Here is a 14,336-nt window from a genome sequence, read left to right on the forward strand (position 1 = left end):
TTATCCCCTTTTATTTTGCTTCATCCTCTGCTGGGTGTAAAATGAATTCAGTAAATATGTTGATAAAAATGATGCTAGAATGGGGTAGCAAGACATAGACACACAGTGGGTGAATGTTGACTTTACGAGAATCAAGAGAGATCTGAATTTGTAGACACCAACTACTTGATTCTTGAGCAAGTTTTCCTTAACCTTTTAGTTTCATTTTCTCACCTATGAAATAGGAATAAAAATAGCATCTGCATTGTAGGGAATTTGAGAAGATGAAATGACAAATAAAGTGGTTTGTAAATCTTCAAGTGCTACAGAAATGTTAGCTACTATTATTTCATTCTTATATTTTTGATAGATTTTGGGTAAGTTACTCTCCTGTTATTATTCTTTTATATTGACTGTGCCATTATACAGGTTTGTAATTGAGTAAGTGTTGGGACATAAGCTCATCTTCAGTAGGCTCCTTTAAGGCTTCTTTAATACCTCTCAGTAGTGGTCACAAAAATATAGAGATGCCACGAACCTCATATTATTATCACGTGAGATCTTCTACAAAGCCTTGTCATGAAATCTTTTCATCAGTGTAATTTGAAGATTTTGACTATTCAGTATAGCAACATCTATTTTTAAAAATACTATTGTTCTCGAATTTCTTTGGATCCATATTGTTTTGCTTTAGGTAAGTTACTTCCTCAAGTTTACTTAGCTAGTGAGTCTCTCAGGCTGGATTTTAACTCATATCCTCCTGACTGGTGCTTTTTACCCAGCTTCCCTTTGTATCAGTATTAAGTTGAAGTGGTTATTTATAGGCAATAAGACATACTAATTCCACTTCATTCTATTTACTGAATTTCCAAGGTTATTTGAGCTGTGAGTTATCTATAAGCTTCTAAAAGATAGTGAGTTTCTGGTATATATTTCTAATCTCCAGTTAATGTCTATTTTTTGTAGTCCTATCATTATTATGTCATTCTTTTCATCTTTTTTTATGGGGTCCAGATGTAAATAGTTCTTGGTAGAGTTGCTAGCCTATTACTTTTAATATTTAATATGTCATGGATCATTGCAAGGTGGCTAAAATAATTGCTTTTAGTAGTTGAATAAAAGTATTAGGATGCAAGTTCATTTTCTATGGGCTCGCTGAAAGTTGCTTTAGGATAATTCCAATGGAAATTTACTGGAGATTTTACTCTGCTTGGTTTATATTTCCAAAATATTTTCTTCAAAATTTTTTGTACCTTGGAGAGTCTGAGAATTTGCTTTGGTGAAATCTATTTAAAATCTATTAAAATCTATTTTAAAATTTAAAATTTAAAATCTATTTTAATGGATGTATTATTTCTTAGAGATTGTGGGCAATAGTTCAGTCTGAGATAACAGTCTGAGATAACTTGCAGCACAACTTATTGCTTAGCACATACTAGGCACTTAATGAATATTTATTAACTGGTTGAATTCTCTAGGATAAGTACAGTGGTGTTGGACTTGGTGTCGGGATGAGTTGAGTTCAAACACTGTTTCAGGAACTTACTTTCTGGGTATCTGCCTCAATTTCCTCATCTGTAAAATGAGGATTTTGAAAGCACAAAATTATTGTGAGGACCAAATGAGAAAATTTGTAAAATATTTTGCAAAGTTAATGTACTACATCAATATGGACTATTAATATTTTCTAGTATTAATATTGTTGTTTTATTCTTACTTGTTTTCAATGATGTTCTGATAGAAATGATCCCCAAACAATCCTATTCTTCTACTATTCCTTTACATTCAGTGTTCTACACTACACTATTCTCTTCTCTAGGTTTATTGTTGTTCAGCCACATCTGATTCTTTGTGACCCTATTTGGGGTTTTCTTGGCCAAGATACTAGAGTGATTTGTCATGTCCTTTACCTCATTTTACAGATGAGGAAACTGAGGCAAACAGAGTAAAGTGTTTTGCCCAGAGTCACACAGCTAGTAAAGTATCAACTTCGAAGTCAGGAAGATGAGTATTCTTGACTCCAGCCTACTGCCTAGCTGCCGAGGTGTAAAGTTGTAGGTTTACTGCTATGTCATTATTATTAAAAGTAGAGTATGTGAAACACGAATAAAGAGGAGGAGAAGAGAGCATAGATGAACCACAGATGGGAAGCTAAGCTCCAGAAAAGTAGCGTTCGCAATTTTTAATGAAGTGAGCAGGACCAGGAGAATATTGTACTAATAGCTACAATGGGTGATGATCAGCTTTGATAGACTTAGCTCTTCTGAGAATTGCAACGATTTAAGCAAAACAATTACCAAAGACTCAAGATGGAAAATGCTATCCATATCCAAAGAAAGAATATAGATTGAAGCGTACTATTTTCCCTTTTTTTGGGGGGGTTCTTTCTCATGGTTTTTCCTTTTTGTTCTAATTCTTTTTTCATACTACAACTAATGTGGAAATATATTTCATATGGCCATATATGTGTATAACCTACTTCAGATTGCTTGCCGACTTAGGGAGAAGGGGAAAAAGAGGGGAAAATTTTTTTTGTAACTCAAAATCTGATAAAAAATGAATGTCCAAAACTATCTTTACATATAATTAGAAAAAATAATCAAATGGGGGATGGGGAAAACAGTTTTTCCTGAATTACCATATTATTATTACCAATTACCAATGATTCTCTTTAGAATCTGAATAGTGTCTAAGTTGAAGATGGCCAGAAAGTTCTAGGCTGGATAATCTTTGGGTTGAGTTAATCAAGTTGCTGAAGTTATTTTCTACTTAAATTGCCTAGTTTCCATCTGTTTGGTAGGATATGTTATTAGTAATCTTTTAAAACATTTAGTGGGAAGACCTAATTGTTTTATGATACTGACACAACTCAGATGTTATAATCATTGGCCATATCTAATTTATTGGAAAGCTAAACAATGACTGCAGTGATAATTTACATCTCTAAAGCAGTTTTCCAAGTATTCTCCTACAATCCAGCGAAATGGGCAGCTCAGTTACTGGTACTATCCCCATTTTGAAGATAAGGAAATGGAGGCACTGTAAAGTAACATGATCTGCTAGTGATAACAGGGCAAGTGATGAAGCTATTGAGTCAAACCCAAGACTCCTGACCCAAAAATACTTGTATGTGTATCTTTTTTTTCCTTTTTTGACTCTTTTGGATTATGAAAAGAAGCTACAAATCAGTTAGTCAATAAACATTTCTTAAACACATAGTAAAGACACCAGCACTGTGCTAAGCACTGGGGATGCAAAGAAAGGCAAAAACAGCCCCTACTTTCAAGGAATTTCCAGTTTAGTGGAGGAGATACCATGCAAACAATCATGTACAAATAAGATATGGACAGGAGAGATTGGAGACAATCTCAGAACAAAGGCACTAGAATTAAGGGATCCTCCCATTATGTAGGCCATTGACTTAGACTGTTAGGGGGTTCAAATCTTGCTTCAGACATTACTAACTTTGTGACCCTGAGGCAAATCGATTAACCTGTCTGCCTCAATTTTCTTACCTGTAAAATGGAGACAGTAATAGTGTCTGTATCACAGGATTGTTGTGAGAATAAAATGGGTTATTTGTAACTTTGTCAATTTTTAAATGTTGTATGATTACTGGATATTATCAATTTATAATTATAATTAATATATACATTATATATAATATATATTAATTTTATATTATATATTTATATAAAAATAATTATATATATATATATATATATATATATATATATATATATATATATATATAAACCAAAGGAGGTTAGAGTCTTTTAAGAGAACCCTTACGCCATCGATTGTGATTTGCATTTAATATGGAGTAGCTAAAGCAAAACAAAACAAAAAGCCAAAGCATCATTTCCATGAGCTGAGTGCCCCTTCAATCAATTACTAAACATTGACCAAGTGCCTCATACAGGCCAGGCACTGTCCTAGGTTCTGGGGATACAAAACCACGAATGAGCCACCCCTGCTTTAGAATCAGGCTGTGAGAGCCTCCTAGAGCTCAGGTTCCATGTGTCTCACTGTGAAAAGCTTCTTGTGTCATTTCCCCCAGGTTGTACGTGCACCCAGATTCTCCTTTTACCGGAGAGCAGCTGCTGAAACAGATGGTGTCTTTTGAAAAAGTGAAACTCACAAATAATGAACTGGATCAACATGGCCATGTAAGTGACCTGCCCCGAACAGTGCAACTGGAAACAAATCCAAATGTGGAATTAGTGTTTGGGACTGATCCACCTCTCTCTCCCTCCCTCCTTTCCTCCTCTTCTTCCTCCTCCCCTTCCCTCCTCCTCTTCCTTCTCTTCTTTCTTTTCCTCTCCTCCTTTTCCTTTTCTTACTCTTGTTTCACTCCTTTCCTCTCCTCTCTCTCCATCTTCCTTTCTTTTTTCTTACTTCCTCCCTCCTTCTCTTTGTCTTCCCTCTCTTCCTCCCTCTTTTCCTCTCTCTCTCTCTCTCTCTCTCTCTCTCTCTCTCTCTCTCTCTCTTCCTTCTTCCTTTCCATCCTCCCTCCCCCTCCCTCTTTCTCCCTTTCTTTCTTTCTCTCTTTCTTTCCTTTTTCCTTCTTTTCTCATCTTTTCCTTCCTTCCTTCCTTCCTTCCTTCCTTCTTTCCTTCCTTCCTTCCTTCCTTCCTTCCTTCCTTCCTTCCTTCCTTCCTTCCTTCCTTCCTTCCTTCCTTCCTTCCTTCCTTCCTTCCTTCCTTCCTTTCTTCCTTTCTTCCTTCCTTCCTCCTTCCTTTCTTCCTTCTGTCCCTTCTCTTTCTTATTCTTTCTCCTTTCATAATGACACTTTTTAAAAATTAAGAACATGTCTACCATTTCAGTAAGGGAAATAAAACAAGTACAAAATAGTTATTTAAGAAGATAAGTTATATATGCAAATAGCTGTAATGTGCAACATAATATGGTAAGCACAGAGAAAAATGCAAACCCAATATTAGGGGAGACCAATGGAGGGTCATTTAGAAAAGGTTACTAAGACATTTTAAGCCTTTTTAAAAGACATGGTAAATGCTGACTGAGATAACTAATTGAATCATTGAATATATACTCCCCCACCCCACCTCAAATGATTTTATGATTTCATCAGTGTGGATATTTCCTCTTTTGCTAAAGGATTGTAACCCATTTGTAGTTGTCTCTCTTCTTTGACCTAAGTCCATATTTTCCCAACACTTTGCCCCCAAGGCATCCACTTGGATCGGTCTAGGGACCTATCTGAACATCTCTTAATAACATAAGTACACCAGGGGAGCACAGAGCTGGTGCGCTGTCTATTTATCCCTTTCTCTTGCCTCTGGACCAACCTATCTTCTTTATCATTTGTACATGCTTTGATGGGACTGCTTCCAGTGGTTCTTCTTCCTAATTGCTTTACTGTACTGTTTTACTATCTATTCATTCCCTCTGGGCAAGATCTCCATTATCCTTTTGATAATTTTCATTTTCAGTTCTTTGGAGACCAGTGTTCTATAATTTACAACCATATATTCATATTAACCGGGTAAAATAACAATAGGAAAAAAACAATAATTTATACAGTGCTTTAAGTTTTGCTAAGTGCTTTGCATATGATATCCATTTTGATCCTTACAACAACCCTATAAAGAGGTCCCTTAATGGTCCACATTTTGCTGATAAGAAAATTGAGGCTGAAACTGGCTAAATGATTACTTCATGTCACATAGCTAGTGTCTGAGGTGGGATTTGAATTGAGGACTTTCTTACCCCAAATCTAGCACTCTATGCACTGCACCCACCAACTAGATGCAACATTATGAGCCATTCTTTGTTTTTCTGCGGTTTTTTATTTTGGTTCAAGAAATGGTAGCCAATTAAGCATCTTGTGAGAGTTTTCATTGGACCATTACAATTTATAACCAAGCAATACAATGAAAAAGTGGATAGATTTTATGATGAACTTCTTTTCCTACACAAGGGTCATGTGTAGATCTGAGGAAGGATTTGTGATAACTTATACTGCAGCAAGGAATGAGACTGTTCTGTTCCCAGAAACAGATGAGTTGAAAACAAGAGGCTCTTAGCAACTTTTTCATATGGCAGATCAACATTAATTTCAATCCAACGTCAAAAGACTTGCATTGCCTGTCTGAGTTGCTCAAGAAATCCAATGGAGGATAGATAGATCGGCCTCTTACTGGACTTGAGTTGAGACCATACATGGAACTAAACATTATGCAAATAAGAAAAACATGGACCTGGGTTTATTTTTATACTTTTATACTTCATGAACTCTGATTATTTTGACATATCTGAATGGTCACTAGGGAAAAAAAATCCTCAAATTTCCAAAATTGAACTGAGGATTAACAACCACTTGTTTCAAGAGATAATTTATTCTACGATGCTAATATTAGCTAGAATTCATATAGCACCTACTTAGGGCCAGGCACTGTGCTAAGGGCTTTACAAATACCTAATATGATCCACATAACAACCCTGAGAGATAAGTTCTATTTTATTCCCATTTTACAGTTTAAAAAACCCAGAGCAAACAGAGGTTAAATGACTTGACTGACTATATAGATACAATTGTAAGTATCTCTAGTCAGATTTGAATCCAGGTCTTCTTGTCTCCAGATCCAGCTTCTGTTCTGCCACCTACTATCTGAGTGACTTAGCTTCTCTGACCTCTGACCTTTCTTAACTTGTAAAAGGGATGGGGCTGGACTAGATGGCCTTGGAGGTTATGGCCACATTTGAAATGATGAAACTATGAAATAAATGCAATAAACTATGAAAAAATTCAATTATTTTAGCATATGAAAGTGGAGTTATTTTTGGAGGGTGACATTCCACACAGGGGACCACAGTAAAACTGGCCTTTGTCTAAAAACAAAGATCAATCATTTTTACCCAGAAGATCAACTCAACAAGGCAAAATTGATGTCTTTCTAAAAAAAAAGACTTAAACTGGGAAAGAAAATTGCCATGTTGACCTAGTGATAGAATGATAAAATCTGAGATTTAGAATTGAAAAGAGACTTCTAAGAATGTCTAGTCTAATCTTTCTATTTTATGGAGAAAGAAACTGATGTTCAGAATGGAGAGGAGACTTACCCAAATTCATACAAGGTGATAAGCATCAGAATCTTGATTGAGAGCAGGTCTCCGAGGTAAAGTGACTTGTTTCAGGATCATTGAAGTGGTAAACATTAGTATCCCAGCTCTCCACCCTTAAAGCCAGGACTCTTCCCACTCAACTGCATTGATGTAAGTAAATCTGCTTACAAACTTGAAAAAATTTTTTCAAAGTTAGAATAATCTGGAGGGAGCAGACTCCTTTAATAAAAGGAAGGTGAAAATATTCTGAAGAAAAAAGATGGTCAAATATCGACAAGTACTAAAATATGGAATAGCCATTTTCTGAAAACCCTGTGGGATTAGCAAATATGATCTAGGGAAGAGGCACAATTCAGCTGAAATAATGGGATAATAAAAACCCATCTCATCACATTTGTCTCCCTCAACTTGAGGCTGAACCCATAGACCCTTGGGAACACAAAACCTGAGGCTGAGGGAAAAGTCTCTAGAAAAGATGTCTCTTTGGAAAAGTGACTCAGAATTGCCCTGATTTTATTATATATTAGAGTATTTGGTTCCAAAAGAAAAGATTACCAAAAGACTATGTGGTTGGTGAATGTTATTGCATTGACACCTGTATTTTGGCAGCTTTTATTAGCATTCAAATGGAAAATGACTATGCCCAGCAACACAATATGCTAGAAACCAGTGAGTCCATGGATTATGAATTAAGTCAAGATTTCCACGTGGCATTTGCTCTTCCCCACTTGGTCCTCCTAAATACTTAATTTCTTAATTCAGACTTTAGGGCCATGGAGTTTAGTGTCCATATGCTAAAACAACTCTGGGGACAGAACAAACAGGCAAATTTGTAATGACCTAATTGGTATCAGCAATTCAATTAGGTACTAGCAGTTGTCTCTTCACTCCCCTCCCCCACTTCCATCCCCAAATGTCAAGAAAAGAAACAGCTGCACAGCTTGTAAGGATATTACTCTTGTTAGCCGTTAGGGGAATCATGGATGTGACTCTTCAGTGCTATCCCATGATGATGCAGGATGGCATGCTTACGTGGTGCCTCTTGGAGGATATGGGTGACATCCAATCTTTAAATTAAATTTTAAAATGTGGATTTTATGGTTCTCTCTTTTTTTCTCTTCCTTTTTCTCTTTCTCCTTTTCTTTTTCTCCTCCTCCTCCTTCTTTTTTCTTCTTTGTCTCTGGTTGTATAACCATGATATTCACTAATGCCTCTCTCTTATACCACATTCTGGTAGGGAAAGAATAGCTATAAGTTCTCCAAGTCTCTGCCAGTGGAAGCAGATTTTCATGTTCTACCAAATTCTGAAAGCTTGCAGAGTAGGTGTAGCTTCATAAAACCAGTAAGTAGCAAAGAGAGGAGAAATTCATCACTAAGTACTGGGCCAACAGGCAGTGGGTGCTCTTAGTTGCAGCAATTCATAAAGACTATCTTCCAAAGGGTGGAAGAGAAATGCTAAATACAGTATTCACACTGATGAAAATTCTCAAAATCTTAAGGTTCAGAATTGGAAGAAACCTCAGAGACTACCCACTCTAACCCCCTCATTCTACAGGGATGGAAACTGAGGCTGGTGAGTTGTTAGAGGTCACTCAAGAGTAATCTGACTCCAAACCCAGAACACTTCCCCAGTACGCTATTCAATAAACATTGATTGGGTTCTTAAATACGTAAGGCACATTGATAGAAAACACAGATCCTTGTATATTTAGGCTAACTCTAAATAGTTAGGGAACAATTTACAGAACGCTGTATTTGGAATTCTGGGGCTTGGATTCAAATGCTGGGTCAGTTACTTATGACCTATGTGGCCTTAGACCAATCTTTTAATCTTTCTGGTCCTTAGTTTCCTTAACTGAAAAATAAGGGAATTGCAGGAGACAAACCCGAGCAGACTGGATGCAGGTATTGAATTTTCAACTACAGCAATGCATAAAGACCAGCCATTAAATTATAGAGAGTTCTCATATATTTGGTTGGGGGAAGTAAGTGTACTGATGACATGCTTTCTGAAAGCAGTTGAATATTCCACTGAAACTTGGAATGCTCCGTTGGAAATGAATCCTGACAGCTCAGTTCAAAATCCATGATCCTAAGATGGCAGGCTCACCTATCTTGTACTATTAAAATCTCTATTAAAAATTTGGCTCCTTTGAGTTAAATAAGGTCTGGTTGAAATGGATGGAACTGTCACTTCAGCCCATATTTTCTACTTTCTACTTCTTTTTATATTATTCTGAACTCTATGCACAAATACCAGCCCAGAGTTCACATCATTAAGAAGAAGGACCACACTGCCTCCCTGCTCAATCTGAAGTCTGAAGAATTCAGGACATTTATTTTCCCTGAGACCGTGTTCACAGCTGTCACTGCCTACCAGAATCAGCTGGTGAGTAGCCAGTTTGCATGTTAATTATCAGGAGTATGGCGCTGTGGTTTGGAGCCGGCCCTTCCTTTATGCTGGGCAGCAAGGACTTATAACATGAAAAAAGATGAGGAACAGGACCACCTATTTCACCCATAAAACCCAAGCCCAGTTTGGAGCCAGCAGCTTATCAGGGTCTAGAATGCTGAAGCTCATTATGTGAATGGGGTTGGGAAGCTACTACGACATCATCTTTGTACTCCCGCTTTACCCCATTCTTTTCCCATTCTGACCAACTTCCCAGACCTTCCTCCCTTCTGTTTTAAATGTATGCTTCCTTTCCTTTTGTTCTTTTTAATGTTATATTATTACGTGATGTTAGATCATCACAAAATAGGTAGACCATGTTTCCTTGATGACTTAAATACATCCATGCTCAAATCTAACTGCTAAAAGTCATAATTAATTTTTAAAAATTATGAAGTATCTATTACAGGCAAGGCTATGTATTAGGTGCTGGAGAATAGATAGTACTGCCTTGACTCCTCCCCAAAATATTATTTTTCATTGTGTGTGTGAAGTTAGCCAGTTATCATGAAAGTTGATGTGACCACAAAAATTTAAGAATATCATCCTAAATGTTATGCTAGACATATAATTAATAAACTCATGGTGAGTGAAGAAAATAAATAAGCATAAATTAACATATTAATTAAATTAATCTACAATATGATCAATTAATATAATAATTAAAATGATAAAGTTCTCAATTTTGTCTAGTATCATGGCCTTTTGAATGGATGTAAAAGAACCTTTAAGAAACCTCTTATTATACACAAACCATTTGGCAGATAAATTGAAAAGGAAGATAGTCTCTGCTCCTCACACTCTCATTAGTTAAGATGACACATGTATAACAGTTCAGCTGCAGAATAGATGGAAAGTACCAGGAGTTCTGAAGGTTTGGTTAAAGGACGAATGGCAAGATTTTCAAGCCCTTAGGATGCATGGGCAGTCTGCTCCAGAGGAGTGGCCGGCCACTGCTGGGAAAAGAGGGGATTGGTTTTAAGAGTCAGAGCGAAGAGAAGACTAAGGGTTTCTTCTGGCAGGGGTGCAGATGGGGGTTCAATGTCTGACTGGAGAAGGAAAATGGAAAAAGGCTTGGGCAGAATGTTTGGGAGAGGGTCCTTGTGCAGGCAGGGAGGAGTAGGCTGTGCGGGTGCCAACTTTAGCTGTGGGCATGCAGGTACCCTCTGATAAAGTCTGGGATGTTTTGTTGGTGGGGGCAGGGAGCTATGTGAGGTACACAAATGCTAGAAGCCTCTATCAGTTTGGACAGACTTGGTCTGCTGAGGGAGTTCATGACTCTTTTCCAAGCACTAGCTCTCTCTGAACTTGGGGGTCATTTCTAGGCTGTATGCAGATGGTGAATTTTCAACTACAGCCATCCACAAGACCATTGGCTAAATTACAGAGAGCTTCTGACATGTGTGGTTTGGGAAACGTATGTGTACTGATGACATGTTTTTATGAAAGCAGCTGAATGTTCCATGGAACTTGGAACCTAATCTATGATTAATTAATAATGAGTGAAGTGATTCCTGAATTTCCTGTAGTTCTATTTCTACTTTAATAAAATCTTACCAACAGGGCAAACAATTTTATATGCCAGTAATTAAATTCACATTCTCTTATTAATTGGAGAAATCAATTCATTCATAATCACTTCAAAGTTGTCCGTCCCTTCTCTTACATTCCTTTTTCCTTCTTCTTTTCCCTTTTCTCCTTTTCTCTTTCCTTACCTTCCACAAATGTGACATTTTGTGTTTTATTTTAACTTGGGAAACATAAAGATAATCTCTGCAATAAGGGCAAGGAAAGAAAACAGCCTTGAAAGTCACATCAAAAACCGTCATTGCTCTCCTTCAAAGTTGTGGTTTCTGATGGAGAATGTGAGGTAAGAGCCTCCAAAGCCGGGCCCAGGACCTGTATGGGAGCTCATTTCACCCTATGGAGGATCAAATAGAAAATGCTCTGTTGGGTGCTCACAGCCCTTCATCATGTGGCTCCGAGCTACTCCATTTCTGCCGTGCCTTACCCCCTGTACCATGTGATTCAGAGCCCCTGCCCTCCTTGGCTGTTCTTCACACAGGACATTCCCTGACCAGACTCCTCATCTCTGCCTCCTGGCTTCCTTCAAGTCCCAGCTAAAATCCTCTCTCTTACAAGAAGCCTTGCCCTGACTTGTGCTAGTGATTTAGATCCCATCCATCCTTCCTGTGCACCTTGTCAGGCTCTCAGATGTTGGTGAACATTCTCCATCACGCTGAGAGCCTTTGCCTTTCTTTAGATCCTCAGATCTTAGCAGTGCTGTTGGCACTGTAGCCAATAGCAGGCCAGCTAATAAATGTTTGTCTGATTCTCCATGCGCCTGTCATGTTAAAGCTCCAGGTTTCTGTTATTTGGAGAGTTCATGGCTCTACCAGGAAAAATGTTCAGGCTGACTATGTGTACCGTGCCATTGAGCAAATCAGGGATCCAGGACTGACTAAATTCAAGATTGAAGGCTGTACTCCCAAAGTCCAACAGCATTTATTTAGTGCCTCCTGTGGTCTAGGTATTACACTTATTTCAAGTATACTTCTCCAGAGTTCCAGCCCTCTATAGCTTAATATTGAAGAAAGCTAAGAATTCTAAGAGATCTAAATAGAGGAAGCTGTGTGGTGCAATGTTAGGAAGAACCCGAGTTCAAATCCTTCTCTATTTATTTAATGAGTTCTGTGACCCTAGATACATTTTTAAATCTCTCTGAGCTTCAATTTCTTCATTTGTAAAGTAGAACTTACGGAGCACTTATTCTCAGAGCTGTTGGAGGATCAAATGAGAAAATTTTTATTAAATACCTTAATATTTAATTAAACTTTAAAGTGCTATATGAGTAGTTTGTTGAGGGTGATATTGTTATTATTATTATTAGTGGCGATGATAATGGCTAACATTTACATAGCACCTATTAAGTAGGAACTGTGCACAACATTTATAATCATCTCATTTGAGCCTCATGTCAACTCTGTGAGATAGGTGCTGTTATTATTGTTTTACAGGTGAGGAAACCGAGGCAAACTGAGGTTAAATGACTTGCTTAAGGTCCCATAGCTATTGTGTCTAAGGCTGGATTTGAACCCAGGACTTTTTGACATCAGGTCTAGTGCACTAGGTTGCCACCTTGCTGCCTCAAAATAAGCATAAATTCCTATGGAGGAAAAAAGAGCAAGAATGAAAAGAAAGGAGAATAACATAATTTTAAAGAAACAGAATAAAAATTTTAATAATATGATTTTAATGAAAAGGAGAATAACATTTAATATTATAATTTAAGGGGGCAGCCAGGTGGCGCAGTAGATAGAGCACCAGCCCCGAATTCAGGAGGACCCGAGTTCAAATCTGGTCTCAGACACTTAATACTTCCTAGCTGTGTGACCCTGGGCAAGTCACTTAACCCCAGCCTCAGGGGGGAAAAATTCAACAATATTATAATTTAATAAAATTATTTTCTCCAGCTCATTTTAAAGATAAGGAAACTGAGACACACTGGCCATTTCATATTAGACCCACTTCAAACTGTGGACAAATAAGTGCTTATTTCTGTGACTCCTATAAATAAAATTAAACTTCCCAATAGAAATTTTGAAACTGCTTCTAATTTATTGTATGCCAGAAGTTTTATTTATGAGCAATAAAAATGGAGATTTTTTTTGCCATTTCTCCTCTGTCTTTTACAAGGGGCTAATTACATTTCTGTTCATTATTAGATAAGAGTTAAATACATTACACTTTCAACAAACTATCTCATAATTTAAGATGTAAAGGTCATGCATTTGTTTGAACAGTCAAACCACTGCTCTGGAGTTGAAGCATAGGTTAAGTTTCATTTTTTAGTGCTTTTGAGGAGATGTTCTCTTTGTGGTTGGTGAGACAGTCCCTGAGGGCCAGTCTTACCTTTAGACAGGATGTCATTAATATCTGCAATCCCTACCAGATCTTAGAGATAGCAAAGTTATAATACTACAAAAAGATGGTAAGGGCTCAGTTGTTTGGCGAAATTCATATTACAGTTTTCTAGGGAAACTTGGCCCTACGGGCCCATCTGAGCTTCCAAAGGCAAATAGCACAGAAGAGAGGGTTGGGTAGTCCCCAATAACCAAAAATCAATAGGGCAATCTCAGTTTTTTTTCCTGCCTCCTTTCCTTTCCAGTCTTTAGATTCTTCCCTTTTTTTCTTTTTAAAGCTTTTTATTTTCAAAACACATGCACAGACAACTCTCAACATTCACCCCCATAAAACCTTGTGCCCCAGATTTTTTTCCTCCCTCCCTTCCCCCCCACGCCCTCCCCTAGATGACAAGTCATCCAATATATGTTAAACATATTTCTACAATTATCATGCTGCAAAAAAAAAAATCAGATCAAAAAGGAAAAAAAATGAGAAAGAAAACAAAATACAATCAAACAACGATAAAAAAGTGAAAATGCTATGTTGTGATCCACACTCAGTTCCTCTAGTCCTCTCCCTGGGTGCAGACGGCTCTCTCCATGGCAAGATCACTGGAATTGATCTGTAGATTCTTCCTTTAAAAAAAATCACATGACTGTGTCCTGCCACAGTGTACTTGCATGCGTGTCTGTGTGTGTGTGTGTGTGTGTGTGTGTGAGAGAGAGAGAGAGAAAGAGAGAGAGAGAGAGAGACGATCCGAGGAGAGAGACCGGAGAGAGAGAGAGAGAGAGAGAGAGAGAGAGAGAGAGAGAGAGATATGCTAGCATGGCTTCTCTGCCTCCCATTTTGTATTACCTGGTAAATTCAAAGAAAAATAAAGTTTCTGGGCTTGAATTATCTTGATAGTCAAAAG

At 37.5% G+C, this 14,336-nt stretch overlaps 1 protein-coding gene across 1 annotated transcript in view; it reads left to right on the top strand.

Moving 5' to 3' along the window:
- The window catches only part of TBX20 (T-box transcription factor 20), a 71,497-nt gene that overhangs the window by 17,073 nt on the left and 40,088 nt on the right, over positions 1-14,336 (top strand). The window contains exons 4-5 of the mRNA XM_074284303.1: positions 4,040-4,146; positions 9,294-9,454. Coding sequence (XP_074140404.1) covers positions 4,040-4,146; positions 9,294-9,454 — 268 coding nt within the window. The remainder of the gene's footprint in view (positions 1-4,039; positions 4,147-9,293; positions 9,455-14,336) is intronic.

This window comes from Sminthopsis crassicaudata, chromosome 1 (genome assembly GCF_048593235.1).
Source record: "Sminthopsis crassicaudata isolate SCR6 chromosome 1, ASM4859323v1, whole genome shotgun sequence".
NCBI lineage: Eukaryota > Metazoa > Chordata > Mammalia > Dasyuromorphia > Dasyuridae > Sminthopsis > Sminthopsis crassicaudata.